Raw genomic sequence first — 15,019 nt, forward strand, 5'->3', positions numbered from 1 at the left:
TATAATTTTTTCATAGTCCCTTATTCATAAAAACTTTTTCTCTGAAAAAACTCTCCCAGTGAGAATATTTTGTGCATTTCATGTTGTGTCAAAGAGAGAGAAAGTGACATTGAGTAGTTCGTAGAGCACGACCTTGTGTGCTTTTTTTTTGTGTTGTAGATCATTTTATCCTAGGAGACAGATGTCCGTGAGTCTCAAAGTATCACAGTGATTGTGTGAGGGAAGAAATCTGCTTTAAGGAGATTGTGTCAAACACAAGACTTGATCTGAATCATTCATCCTTCACGTATTTGGTCTGTGAGTTTTTAATTATTTGCAGATTTCTTCTTAAATATATTCAGTATTTGTTTATTGCTTTTGCCTATCACATCTATTTGTGTTATTACTTGTTCTTAGATCTGTGTATTGTTTCTTTTGCTTTATCACAAAAGTAAATCGTTGAAATATATCCAACAGATATTTGGGCCAAAATGGCAAAATATCCATTTCACCCAAAAGTTATAGTTAAATGCCCTTATTTTGAAACTATTTAGAGATATGCCATTGTTTTAAAACTCGATTTGCCCAAAATCGAGTTACTTGCAAAAACTTACAAGGAACTCAAGTTCCATGTAAGTTTTGCAAGTTTTTTGCATATAACTCGATTTTAGGTGAATCGAGTTTTTCATTGAAACTCGATTTTTAGAAAATCGAGTTTAAAATAAGGACATATTCCTAAATAATTTCAGAACAAGGGCATTTTGTTATTTGTTTTAGGCGAAAGGGGTATTTTGCCATTTTGGTCGAGATATTTGATTATAAGAAAAAAAAAATGGAGATATTTGCATTGTTTACTCCAATAGGTGGATGGATTTTAGTAAAATGAACTACATCAATGACTATGACTAATTGAGTGAGCGGGGTGGTTGGATGTCTAGAGATCCAACAGTCGAAATCTTACAAGGAGAGGACAATTTTCGAGATTTATTAATTACCAACCAACAAAGTTGATTGGAGGCATTGTGAAACTCAAGTTAGAAAGGGAATGGTAACTTTCAATAGGAAAAAAACTGTACTCTTGCCTATTTCAAGGTTTAAGCACATAAGCAAAAACCAATCCAAACAAACATTGAAATATTGGAAATAAGCACTTTCACCCTACACAAAAAATTTAATAGAAAATTCAAATTGCTATGACACATTTTTTTGAAAGAAAAAAAAAAAGATTTTTCCATAAAATTTGACAGAAATTTTGTTGGTAGGAGGTGGAGTGCTATGCTCATTGCTAACAATTAAGGGGTACATTGTTTAGTTTTAAAGTTTCGTTGGCATTATAATTGCACTATAGTTATGGGGAGAAATGTACGTCAACCTTTAATTTTTGAATTTGTATTTTTTTTTTTTTAAAGAAAGCATGAGTTGCTTATGTATTAAAAAAATACGGCACTTTTAATTCACATAGATCATTCAAAATTAATCAAGTGAACTTCTAAGGAAAAAATTGACGTGCTTCAAAAAACTAAAGGACAAAGGGTGTGTTTGGATACCGTTTATTTACTGAAAATTGAAAACTTATTGCTGAAAATACTGTAGCAAAAATAAATTTTAAAGGTGTGAATAGTACCGTGAAACCCAAAAATGCATTAGCATGTGCGTTTTTGTGTTTTTGGCTGGGTCATGAACAGTATTGTGGGACCCAGCCAAAAATGCAAATGCTGGAAACGCACACTGGTTGCTATCCAAACTCGCGCAAAGTTGACATAATTAATAGTGATCTTGATTATGAAAGTTAAGGGGTGAAGTTGATTAAATTAAAAGTATATGAACGGAGGTTTTTTTTTTTTTTTTTTTTTTTTGAAGAAGGTAGAATTAAAAGTATATGAACGAAGTTGAAACTGTAACAAATGTTAAGTAAACAAAATTATAGTATTTGGCCTCTCAAAATAACATTCAAGACATCGAATTATTAAAAAAAAAAAAAAAAATCAAGAAAGAAGTGGTATATAGATATTGGGCTCAATAATGGGCTCTACCTTATCTCATCACCATATGAAAACGATCCAAGAAAACAATAAAGTCTAAAAGCCCAAATCCATTTTGTACTCCCAACAGAAACACCAAAAGCGACATCGTTTTTCAGCACCAAAACCCCAACAACCCCAACGGTAAAATAAAAAAAATTTCAGTCAATACGCGCCGCTAGGGTTTCTGCAAAACCGTAAACCTGTAATAAAAGCTTCCGAATTTTTCGATTTTTTTTCAAACATTCGAGAAAAAAATTAATCCATTTTTATTTTCCCTAGGAACGAACAGGAAAAAGAAAAAGAAAATTTGATAATGTCTGTTGTGGAAGAGAAACCAGTGGTTCTGAATGAAGAAAAAGAAGAGGAAGAAGAAGAGGAAGAGGAAGAAGAAGAGCTGACGTGGTCATCGGACTCGGAGGTTGAAGAAGCATTGGACTGGTTGGACTCAAAGGACGATGGAGAACGCATTGAAGGGACGATTACAATGCTCAATCCTCGGCGTCCCAATGCGCATGGTGGCGTTCACTCTCGCATCAATACGTCGACGCTTCAGCCTCTCTCGAATCGAAACCAGAAGTTCGCCCATCATATTCGAGCTTCGCCTTTGGAGGTATCAAATTTTGAGCTATTGTGAATGAATTTCAGGAAAAGATGGTGAATTTTTATGATTTATGTATTGAATTTTAGAATGTGTGAGTTTCTCATGTTAAATTTAACATTTTTAGGGTTTTAGATATAGAATTAGTAATTTGAGATGATATGCATGGTGTTAGTTTTGATAGTTTTTGTGAATTCAGTTAAAATTGAATGATTCTTTAAATTTAATAGGTATTCTAATAGTTGATGGGAGGGTGCTTACTACTAATAGTTAAAGGTGACGTGCCTCGGTTTTTGAAGTTTAGGGAACATTGTAACTGCGCTATTGTTTAAGACTTAAGGGGAGGAACTTGTAATCAACCTTAAATTTTATGATTTCTTTAAAGCATGTGTGGGTTGCTTATATGTCAAAGAAATTTGCTCATTTGGATCATAGAGATTGTGATTATATTTCAAGTTTTTTCTGTATTAGACTCATTATTTTGAGAAGGTATGCATAGTGTTACTATTATTATTATTACTATTTTTTGAGTTTTTGTGAATTTTTGGTTTTTTTTTGGTTAATTTCCACATTGTGTTTGTATTTACACATTTTTGGGGCTATTTGGTTTAATTTCATGGGATTTGTTTCAGCTTGCATAAACTCAACCCCATTGGTTTTTTGTTGACTTGTTGAAGAGAATGATGAGAATCTCTATGCCAGTGCAGCACTGTACCCTCAGTGCCATGAGCGGCATTTTTCCACACGAGATTTCCGACTATCCTTTTTTACCTATTGTTTGGACTTATTGAAAATTTTAAGGGATTATATGTACGTTTTTTTGTTGCTTTTGAAAAAAAAAGTTGCTAAGACAGACTATGGAGGTGTTGTTTGAAACTGTTTCGTTGTCAAAATTTCTTCTGCCTATTGCATGGTTGTTTTCTTACTTGCATAATTGATACAAGTCACCATGGTAAACAATGTTGTTGCTTTTACTGTGAAGGTGGGTTTAATATCATTTTGGTGTGAACCAATTTTCTGCATATTGCATAGCTGTTGCTTTACTGTTGTAGTTAATATGAGTAACCACGATAAGAAATGTCGGTACTTTTGCTATAATTTCTCTGCTTTTGCATGTATATGTGGGCTGGGTTTGATTGGTTATATTTATGAGTATTTTGATTTTTAACCAAGTCAATTGATGGTGCAGGAGTGGGAGGGAAGATGTGTTGGCATGTCAAACTCTGTGACAACTGCAATCCGTGGAAGTGTTCGGGAGATGGCTATTGGTAAAACTAGAACTACTGAGAAATCAGATCGTGCGACTGTTGAGCAGGTGAACTGTACTAAAATTGTATTGACAACTTTGAATTATCAAAAAGTGTCTTTATTTTAGTTTCTTTGTGTTCTTTGTTCCTTGTGTTTTTGAAGCTAAAATCATTTCTACTAGGTTGTTTTATTTTTATCTTCTGGTGTCTCCTTGCTTTGGATTTCTATTGATGGTAATTGTGAAGGAGTTCTATACAACTTTTGAGGGACTATTTGCTTATTTGACTTTCGTTAACAGAAAATCACTCTTGCTTGTACTTCAGCATTGAAGTGACATGTTTAACCTTTTTTTTCCACTTTTGAAGGAATTAGTTGTTATCTCAACTTAGTTGTGTTGTGGACCTATCTGCATTTTTGTTTTGAGGATAATTGTTTTGTTGTGCAGTCCTAGTTTTACTTATTACTCATTATAAGTTTATTTTTCAATATTTTGCTTTGAGCTGCATCAAAGACTTCTTCACATGGAGTATGTGACTAACATACTTTTCCTCCAGGCCATTGATCCTAGAACTCGCATGGTCTTGTTCAAGATGCTGAATAGAGGTGTATTTCATGATATTAATGGCTGCATTTCAACTGGAAAAGAAGTATGTATGAACTTTAATTTCTGTACTGATGATACCTACTGCATGTTCCAGTTTTCAATTCTTAAAAAGCTGAATCATTCAATTTTCTTTCCCCTTTCCCAACAGGCAAATGTTTATCATGCAATCAAAGCTGATAGTCAGGAGTTGGCAATCAAAGTATACAAAACTTCTATTCTGGTGTTTAAGTATGTTGAGATGAACCTTTTAGCTTGTTAATGAGTTTATCTTGTGGCTGAACTCCATCGTTCAGAGATGTATTCTCATTTCTTTTTTCTTGACATGAATTTAACTTCTTGTTCTAAACAATTATAGGGACAGAGATCGTTATGTACAAGGTGACTACCGTTTCAGACATGGATACTGCAGGCGTAATCCCAGGAAAATGGTAAAAACATGGGCCGAGAAAGAGATGAGGAACCTTATGAGGTAAGTCCAACACATTGTTCTTGATACTTAACTGTTGTTAGGATACTAATGTTTATGGGAAGGAAATGACCATCATTTAGGCCAATGAACTCTAGCTCAATTGCCACCTCCTTTTTTAAGTCCTTCAAGGAGGGCGAGGTTGTGGTTCAAGACCCACTGAATTCATGTGTAATTTACCAATACAAAAAAAATGTCATGACCATATTTAGAAGTTGTTTGAGAAATAGTGCTATTATATCATATTTAATATGGTCATTCTGAACTGCAGGCTAAAGGCAGCAGGAATTAGATGCCCAACTCCAATTCTTTTGAGACTTCATGTTCTGGTCATGGAATTCATAGGTATTGTGTGTACGTGTGAGTTATAAGAAACATTTAGTCAGATGGATGTGACTTTTTAGTCAGAGTTTTGTGTAAAGACTGATTTAATTGGGTTTATGTCCCCCTGTAAGTTGACCTTACATGTTAGTAGTCAGTGGAGTCCCTATGGTTATCCTTGATACTGCTTAATTTCATTCTTAGTCCCTTTTGAATGATTTAAGTTTCAGCTTCTAAACATTCAGTTATATTTCTGGTTGATGTTTCTTGGTGGTTGTGCTTGTACAGGAAAAGCAGGTTGGGCTGCACCTCGTCTTAAGGATGCTGCTTTATCTCTTGACAAGTTACGTGAAGGTTATGTGGAGGTGTGTCCATATCTTTAAGTCATTCTTTAAGAGTTCTTAATTATGTGAAGTGAAACCTGCTTTCTAGAATGTTGGGGGTAACACTTAGGGTTAGTGGTTTCTTCTGTGGACCTATAGGTAATTGGTTATCTCAAGTGGAAGTGTGGAACATGTCATCTAGAGCGATAGTAGGATGCTTAATTGTGTAGTTGAGGTTTATCACTTGGATTGATCAGGTTGGAGTAGCCTAGATGAAGAGTTCCTTTAGAGATGTTTTAGTTATTTAAACTCATCTATCTTTAGACATGCTTAGCTTTATGGAGTCATAATTTTATTTTTGAACAAATTTGTTATTTTTTTACACAAACTGCAAATGCTACTTTTATAACTTTCTTTTGGCAAGTTAAAAGGGTTGTGTAATACTGTCTTGTTTAACTGATATAAATATCTTCTTCCCATTTATTTTTTCAGGTGATTATTGCAATGCGAACATTATATCAGAAGTGCAAACTGGTTCATGGGGACCTCAGCGAATATAACATACTCTATTTTGAGGTGAGCATCAGTTGTTTGTGAGTATGTGTTTTACTTGTAAAAGAAAAGTTTGTGTATGTGGTTTTTCCCCTTTTCTTATCCAATATTGAATCGATTCAATTTGTCATTGATTTGATTTATTTTTCCTCCTGATTTGCAGGGTCACTTGTATATCATTGATGTTTCTCAATCAGTTGATCTTGACCACCCCCGTGCCATTGAATTCCTAATTGAAGATTGTGATCATGTTTCTGTAAGTTTTTTCCAAACATAAATTATCATATGACAAGTGTTTATAATCTGTGGAATGAATTAATTAAGCAAAAGTGGCTTTGCAGGATTTCTTTGAAAAACATGGTGTAGCTGTTATGACGATTCGAGAACTTTTTGATTTTATAGTTGATCCTACTATTGCTGATGAAGCTGTGGACAGTTATCTGGAAGAGGTTAGCTTCCTTGTCCTGTCAAAATTTCTAAAGAACTTGAGAATGCTTTTATTTTGACTGCTTTCAACTTATTTCAGTTGGAACAAAAAATTTTGGCTAGAGGAGGCAGATCTGTGGAGGATAAAAGGGCCGACTCTGAGTTTAAGCAGGTAACCTGTGTGCCAGTGAATCATGTTATTGGATTTTCTTTTGATTACCTTTCTCCTGTACGTTGTAAATTTCAAGCAGGTCTCCTAAAACATTAAGCATGCTAGTTACCATTTTTTTTTTGGGGGGGGGGGGTGTGTTAGAAAGGAACAAAATGCACTGATTACACATGGTCTCAGATACATCAAACTTTAAATAAAGCGTCCAGTACATGACTTGGAGGGGTAACATAAGACACAAAGTCAAGTTGCTGGATACAGCCAGCTATAGCAAGAATATCTGTGCAACCTTTGGCTTCTCTGTAGATATTATGCAGCTTCTGCTGCTCAAGCCTCTCTATTAGGCCACGTGCGCTCATCCACAACAGGTCTTAAAAAGGCAGTAGTGGTCTTGTTTGATTTAATTAGATCAATAACTGTCAGAGTCAAGTTCAATCTCTAACCATGTAATTCCCATATTTATTGCTGTACTCAACCCATCTTTAAGAGCCCTCAGCTTGGCTTGGAGGCTTGTTGTGACACCATTTCCCCCAATCTTTGCCCATTGAAGTTTTGATACATTTGATCAATCTCGTATGATATTTTCCCTCCTATGATTTATCAATTCCCCAAGTTACCAGATCAAGTGACAGGCTTGAAAATCTGGGCCTCTTGTTTAGCTTTTAAGATATTTTAAATGCTTGACATTTGCCTCACTTTATTTTACACTATACACATAATCCATGAAATGGGAGATCTAGTTTCCCTTTGGTTTCCGTGGGGACTGATAGTCCACAATTGGTTCTTGAGTCTGGTCTGTGTGTCTCTGTGCATGTGTGTATGCAAGTGGAGAATTAGACACAATGGAGTTGACCCTGATAAATTTTGATTAGTAATAAATTGTTGAATGTTTTATTTTGTTTTGTTTTACAGTCGCACATTCCAAAGAGGCTAGACGATGTAAAGAATGCTGAGGAGGATGCTTTCCGGATTACCAGTGGCCAGGACACTGAAGATATAAATTATAAGACCATAACAGGACTTAAGGCTGTTTTAAAAGCTCAACCTTCTCCGGCAGAACAAGAAGCAGACCCTATTGAAGAGTCCTCTGTTAATACCACCGGTCAGATTAATGCTCTTGAGAGTGTAACAGAGTCTCAAACGGTCGAAGATGAAGAGAACTCAAGTGATTCAGAAGGGACTTTTTCATCTGAAACCGATTCAGAGACCCCTGCAGATAAGAAAGCTGCTAGAAAAGAGAACAAAAAGAAAGTTAAAGAGGAGAAGAGGGAGGCTCGGAAAACTAAAGTGCCCAAGGCAGTAAAGAAAAGAAAGAAGAAGTTGGCCAAATCTCACAAGACTAGATAGTTGCTTGTAGTTGCTATTATGTGGCTGGCCTACATATGAAGGCAGACAAGTTAATATATTAGATAATTTTGTAAACCGTTTTTCATTTTGATTTTTGTGGGGGAAGTAGCAATTTTGGTATTGAGCAATAACTTCTTTTTACCTTAACTTGGTCAGGAAGTAAAGTTTTGCAATTTGTATACATATGGTACGTGGTTACTGAGAAGGGAAGAATAAACCTTAATTTACCTAGTTGTAGGGTTAGCATTTGTATTTGGTGCTTGTTGCTTCCCTTTTGTTACTTTCTTCATTCCTGGTTTTACCCACGGACCATTTATAAAGCAAGGTTTTAAAAACCGAGAGGGAGGCTTTAAGGTTTTGACTGAGATTGGACTATGGTTCGATTTTAAAAACCGAATTGTTCAAACACTATGGTTCGATTTTAAAAACGGAATTGTTCAAAGAATCGGAAAAGAGGGAGGCTTTAAGATTTTAATTGAGGTTGGGCTACGGTTTGATTAGAAGTTGAGTAATGATTATGTCATTATTAATTTAGTAATTAACTAAAATATAAATGGAGATATTAAAATTTTAAAAATTAGAAAAATTGACTAAAAAATATCTAAAGATTTTTTAAAAATTAGAAAATTTACTAAAAAAATACAATTTTTTCAAATAAATTTTGATGATTTTTATAACTGTAGTAGAAAATAATAATGTATAAAGAAGCATAAAAAAAATGGAACTTAGTATTTTAATCTTAAATAAGATCACTTTTGAAATAAATTTATAAATGGAACTATTTCCCTTCTCTCTTGTGTGTGTATTTTTTTCTCCCTTGTGTGTATGTGTTTTTTTTTAAAGTATAATTTTTAAAACTAAAAACACGGTGATATGATACCCGATTAAAAAAAAAGGGTGTTAATAAAAAAAAAAACTAATGCTTAAAGTTTGAACTTTAAAACATGGTTTTAAAAACCGGTATGGACAAAAAAAAAAAAAAAAACTAATTATTGGTTTTCTGGTCTGATTGGGGTCAGATGAGTAGTCAAATCAATGATGTCATAATTAATATAATTAAAATATTTAAATAATTTTTATGTGAATTTTGATTTTTCATAACTTATATTATGAAAATATATAAAATATAAAGATATATTTTTTAGCATAGTCTTTTTTTTTTTTCCCCTAGTTAGTAATTATTTGACAAAGTATAATTTGCTAAGTTTGTAATTTTATTTTTATAAATAATAGTTTAATAGTTTAACTTTAACTATTTATTTATTAAAAAAAAAAAATCAAAACTCAAATGTCATGATGACAAGACAAGTCATTGACTTACCAACCCAACTTCCCTACTTCCGAACCACTTACGTTTACATTGGTTTACTTCTTTGTTTTATTAACCCCCTAAATCTAGCACCACATGTTATCACTTATTACCATTATATCTGTCAATACTTTTAAGTGTGAAGTCTTATCATATTTAAAGTTTCAACCTTTCAACCATTATATCTGTCAATACTTTTAAGTTTGAAGTCTTATCATATTCAAAGTTTCAACATTTCAAAGTTCAAACTCTTTTCATTTTTCAGATTCCTTTCCTCCTTATGGCACAAGACATGGTGATTCTCTCATAACTCTCTCTCTCTCACAAGACAAGTTCTTCAACATCTAATTTCAGTCAAAGGTTCAAAGTACATTTCATTAAGTATCTATTTCATTTTATTTCAAATCTAAGATTTTCCTTAATATCAATTTAGTGCAGATTTAAGAAGTTTAGTTCTAGTTTTTTTTTTTTTTTTTTCCCTTCAATTACAAGAACAGGTTTAACCGCACCGGTTCCCGGATGAACATGCAATTTCTAGTTTTTCTTGCTTTTTCTTCAATTTTATTTTTTTGATGATAACTGGAGCAGATTAAGGTCCAGTTCCTGTTAAACGAGTTGTCCAGTTTTAAAACCATGAGGCACAATTAAAAAAAAAAAAAAATTTTGAACGATTGTTACGAATACATTCTGTAACAACGAGATTTTCAGTTACTAATGCGAAACTTTTCGACGCAATAGGTATCAATAAAAACAAAATTTTACTTTCACACCCTCGACAGCAACAACAGTAATTACTAACTACAAGCTCTTCAGTAAAAAAAAAAAACGATCTTTCTTCTTGTTCTTCTTTTCGCGGCACAACAACAACGCAACGATAATGTCGAACTCCAGCGAACAAACCCTAGAAGAAGATCACGGAGTCGTCGTCGAACCACCGCCCTCCTCCGATCAAAACCCTAACGAGCAGAGCGAGCAGCAGCAAACTCAGGAATGGGAAACCATGGCTCGCGCTTGGCTCCTCTCGTTCCCCGAGGCCAAAGCTGTGTCCATGGACGAGGTCGAAGCTTGGATCGACTCCAACCACCACTCTCTCCCCGAAGGAATCAGATCAATGCCTCGCTCTGATGTCTGTCAGAGACTCATTTCCATTCAGAAAATGAGACTCCCCACTCAGGTACAAAAGTACTCCAATTTTTTGAAGAAATTTGAATTGGGTTAAATTTACTGTCTTGTTTTACATTCTTAAATCCTTAAGAGTTTGATTGAAGCACAATACTAGCAATAATTTTATGCAATTGGCATCACTATAAGTACTTGCAATATGTTTGTGTTAACAATTTAAGGCCTATATATGAACTAGGAAGGAAAATGTGGACACTGAACACGGACACGAGACACGGCGGACAAGTTAATTCTTGAAAAATTAGGACATAAAACAGTGGGGATATCACAATTACTTAACCATATGTATTTTTAGGTATATTTTATGTTTATTTGTAAGTTTTCAAAATAAATTACAATTATTAAATCTTTAAAGGAATTCAATATATATATATATATATATTTTTTTTTTTCAACATAATGGGGACATGTATGTATAAGTGTTCTCTGTGTGTCCAGTTTGTTAGGTGTTGTACCTTAAATTGTCTAGTTGAATGTAGCTATGTGGTTGTATTGGCCAATCAACCAATAAGGCACATGGTTGAATTTAATTATTGTTTGTGATGTATTTGTTAGTGTAGCTACGTGGTTGAATTTAAGCAAAGAACGTAAAGTATAGTATTTAAGGTACTGTACCTGAGTTTTGTCCTAAGTTAATAACATTAGTAGGCTTTATGATAAAATAGATACAACATAGGAATTGGTAAGAGTAAGAGTGATGTGGGTGGAGGTTGGGAACAATGAGCTCTAGCTCAAATGTCACCTACTCCACCCCATAAGAACGGGTGAACGGTAATGTTGTGGATTCAAAACCTACTCAAATGTCACTTACCTGGTTTTGTCCTTATTTTTTAGCTTTGCAAATTCAGTGAATTAATAAAGATATATACTAGTATGGAAACAAATATAGTAAGTCATTAATAAGTATTGCATGTAATGGTTGTGCTGAGGCTTGTATGTGATTTGTTTGAAGGTCCTTGTTCTTCTCCCTTTTATTTTTAGGATTTTGTCTGTGTTATCTTACGTATCTGATATCTTTCTTTTTCTTAGTCTCTTACTTTTTGGTAAACGATGTTTTTTTAAAGGGTTTCTGCTTTCCTTTTTTGCTTTGTCTTGTTGTCATAAAACAAATGTTTTCATATTAGTAACACATACAATTAGAAGGGGAAATTTGTTTTATTATTATAACAATATTGCTTGCCAACCTTTTTATGGCAGGAAAAAGAAGTTAGCCAGTTTGATCTTGAAAATCCGCCATATCGATTTCAGCGTACTGATCAATGGAGACCAGTTTATTCTTGGTTAGAATCTTTGGATCAAGAGGAGGTGGTGAAGTCAAAAGAAATTTCAGATTGGCTTAGTGCAAATCCTGACATCCAAGAACAGTTGTGCTCCAGGCATACTCGATATCATTTGATGCACTACATCAAAAAGTGCCATATAAAGATATTGAAGAGGAAGGAAAGGAAAATGGTATAAAATACTTTTTCCTATTAACTCTCATTATCCTGGGAATTATTACTGGCCTATCTACTTGAAAGTTATGGAATGTTCTTATGTCATTTAGAGTTTAACACACTAATGTTTATTAGATAGATGCATCCTGCTTCTCATGCTTATAAGGCTGATTTTTGCCTTTTACTTTTTCTCCTTATTGTGTTTGTGGTCTCAATGAGTTATTACTAATAAATTGGGAAATATGGGCTGCTTCTATAAATTCGAACTTAGAAGATTGATGTCTGCTACTATTTACTTATAGTTAATATTTTACTTGACTGTTGTGCATCTATTACTGAACCACAATTTGTTAATGCCACTGATTTGCTTGAACAGGGTTTGCAGCAGCAGCAAAACAAAGAAACTTCTTTAAAGGTTCGCAGAACTGTGATCATGAAACAACCAGAAGAGCTTCAAAGTATGTCTCATTTATGGTGCTTTTCCTATTGTTTTAAAATATGGTTGGATGTCTAATAGAAATGGAATGACTGCTTGCTTTCAAGTCCATCCTCTGCAAAAAGAAAAGGGAGGGGGATAAAGTAGCAGAAAGTTTTGAAATGCCATCTAAGAGTTCTTCGAGGTGACCCTTATAAAAGGAAATTTTTTAAGCTCAATTCTGTAAGAAGCATGAATCCACTCATTATAAATGTTGTGTAAATACAATGCAGTAATTATGTTATCGTGGGATGTCAAACGTGCCTCCATGAATCCTGTTTATGGCAACAACTTGTGTGTGTGTGTGTGTTTTCACCTCTTTTCGATATACCTTGGCACCTTTCGCAGTGCTTTACGTTGCAGTTGGATGTTACACTAAAAAAGAGCATTGTCTAAAGGAGTTTTATCTTATCCTATCATACTTTCATTCAATTTCGCAGTTAGAGTACATGCAGGATAATAATTAGGACCATCAGATACAACCATCAATTAATTGATTGGATTAACCAGCCAAAGTTTTCTCCAATCATTACATACTAATCAGATCATCTACATCTTGCTGTGACAAACATTCCCAAACTTAACGGATGCAAAACCACATATTAAAATTCTTGTTGCCATTTTTTCCTAAGTATGTTTACAAACTTACGATTTTTCTAGTGTACAATATATGTTACCTGACTTAATAATTTCCAATGCACCCCCCTCTCTTACATTTTCCTTTTCTTTCTCTCTATTTTGCAGGCAATGCTATAATTAATCTACCTAAAGATGGTGATGCATTCTTGACGAAAAGAAAGGAGGCGTATCTCAAATATGAGATGTACGTTGCTTATGAAGTTTTTCTTAATAAATTGCATCTTATGTAGCAGAATTTCTTATTGTACATATTGCTAGATGCAGCGTGCTTACTAATAATGTTAATTGGATTTCAGTTTGGTGGAGTTGGAGAAGCTGCTTTCCCCAATATTCCCAAAGCAACAAGATGGAAAATAATGAAGAATCTTGAAACTGCAAATCTCTGCCTATGCAAACTCAGAAGTGCCATACTGATTCCTCTGTACCAAAAGATGTTCTCTTTCTCTCCAATGCACCTCAAAAGGTTTAGGGAAGTTCTGTCCTGTTTATAGGTATTCCCTTTTCCATTTCATAACTGATTGGGGGGATAATAGTTGCTTGTAATTTGTACAAAAATGCCTTAAGAAATTCACTTCAAGTTTGGTGCATTACTTCCATTGATGGATACAAGCAGGACAAGTTGTTGGCAAAATTTTCCATGTAATTCTAGGATGAGTATATATTGTTTCTTAGCCAGCATGCTTCCAAGCTCCAAGTTGTATTAATTTTAATGTACTAGTTTTGGTTTCACATTTGCTTTAGGGTCCTAGTATGGATTAATTTGATTCTAATATAAGGCTGTATTTGTCTGCCAAGGTAACTAGGAATATTTATTTACAGCCTAGAGATATGTTGTAACATGAGCTGATGAACAATCAAATCTCATAGCGATCCGCTCAACTGCCAAATTGATCCCATTCCACAAGTAATATGAACGCATACAATCAATTTAATGAGGTGCCCAAGGTTTAATATCTGGAGTTGATTCGTCTGAAGAACCAAACGTTATGTACCTATGTTTCAGGTCTCATTCCACAATTATTGTCTTTTTGTTTTTGTTTTTATTTTGGGCTTAGAGCAAGTAACGAGGGGATTTGAATAGGTTTTTGACATAAGAGAAATGGACAATATCATAAAGATTAGATGACAGCTCAAGAAAATTAGGACTTCGATTTAGAGTTTTATGCATGCTCATTAACATTGTATTTTACCACGAATTATTGTCTTTTTGTTTTTTTATTTTGGGCTTAGAAAAAGTAATGAGGGGATTTGAATAAGTTTCTTACATAAGAGAAATGGACAGTATCATAAAGATGATAGCTCAAGAAATTTAACACTTCGATTTAGAGTTTAATGCATACTCATCAACATTGTATTTTACAAAAAAATTTGTATTTATTTAATTCATTTTACATAAATGTTACTATGTGATTGGATTTTAAAAATTTTTGAAAAAAAAAAAAAAACAAGTTTGTGTGTTAAGTACCAAGTTCCAACCCACAAAAATCTTGAGCAGTGTGCTACCCACTCGTATAACCTTAGCGCATGAGGTGCAATATCTCGAGGATCGAGTCCCACATCGTTTATTTGGAAAGCAGCTGAAGCTTTTATAAAGCAAAACGAAAGGGATGCAATTTTCCTTTAGGACGTCCGAAAATAATTGGAACGTTACAGAGAAAATTAGAAAATATAAAAAATTAGAAAATACTGAAACCACAATTTTTGTGAAATGATCCAAAAGTTTTATTTTATTTTATTTTTTTATTTTTAATTTAAAGTCACAATCAAGAAATACTAATATCTGTTTTGTTCTTTCTGTCTTCTGCAGGAAGACATTAAAAAAAAAAAAAAAAAAAAAAGACACAACAACAGTTGTCTTACGCTTATCTATAGTACGAAGCCACCCGGAAATTTCAACATACCAATTCGTTGAATTTACTTA

At 33.8% G+C, this 15,019-nt stretch overlaps 2 protein-coding genes across 2 annotated transcripts; both read left to right on the forward strand.

Moving 5' to 3' along the window:
• Positions 1-2,140: 2,140 nt before the first annotated feature.
• Positions 2,141-8,284, forward strand: LOC115965529 (serine/threonine-protein kinase RIO1-like). The gene is made up of 12 exons (XM_031084776.1): positions 2,141-2,613; positions 3,791-3,916; positions 4,404-4,496; positions 4,602-4,681; positions 4,809-4,922; positions 5,191-5,264; positions 5,529-5,605; positions 6,056-6,139; positions 6,279-6,371; positions 6,457-6,564; positions 6,642-6,713; positions 7,623-8,284. Exons 1-12 carry the CDS (start codon positions 2,317-2,319, stop codon positions 8,055-8,057), a joined length of 1,653 nt encoding a protein of 550 aa, XP_030940636.1. The 5' UTR covers positions 2,141-2,316; the 3' UTR covers positions 8,058-8,284.
• A 1,889-nt stretch (positions 8,285-10,173) lies between these two features.
• Positions 10,174-13,786, forward strand: LOC115962803. The gene is made up of 5 exons (XM_031081677.1): positions 10,174-10,540; positions 11,746-12,000; positions 12,361-12,442; positions 13,204-13,282; positions 13,395-13,786. The coding sequence occupies exons 1-5, from the start codon at positions 10,244-10,246 to the stop codon at positions 13,453-13,455; spliced, it is 774 nt and encodes a 257-aa protein (XP_030937537.1). The 5' UTR covers positions 10,174-10,243; the 3' UTR covers positions 13,456-13,786.
• Positions 13,787-15,019: the final 1,233 nt, after the last annotated feature.

This window comes from Quercus lobata, chromosome 10 (genome assembly GCF_001633185.2).
Source record: "Quercus lobata isolate SW786 chromosome 10, ValleyOak3.0 Primary Assembly, whole genome shotgun sequence".
Taxonomy (NCBI): domain Eukaryota; kingdom Viridiplantae; phylum Streptophyta; class Magnoliopsida; order Fagales; family Fagaceae; genus Quercus; species Quercus lobata.

Coding starts and splice junctions, on each gene's coding strand:
- LOC115962803 (XM_031081677.1), top strand. CDS start 10,244: ATGTCGAACTCCAGCGAACAAACCCTAGAAGAAGATCACGGAGTCGTC. Junction 12,001..12,360: donor AGAGGAAGGAAAGGAAAATG/GTATAAAATACT, acceptor TTGCTTGAACAG/GGTTTGCAGCAGCAGCAAAA. Junction 12,443..13,203: donor ACAACCAGAAGAGCTTCAAA/GTATGTCTCATT, acceptor TCTATTTTGCAG/GCAATGCTATAATTAATCTA.
- LOC115965529 (XM_031084776.1), top strand. CDS start 2,317: ATGTCTGTTGTGGAAGAGAAACCAGTGGTTCTGAATGAAGAAAAAGAA. Junction 4,497..4,601: donor GCATTTCAACTGGAAAAGAA/GTATGTATGAAC, acceptor CTTTCCCAACAG/GCAAATGTTTATCATGCAAT. Junction 5,606..6,055: donor TACGTGAAGGTTATGTGGAG/GTGTGTCCATAT, acceptor TTATTTTTTCAG/GTGATTATTGCAATGCGAAC.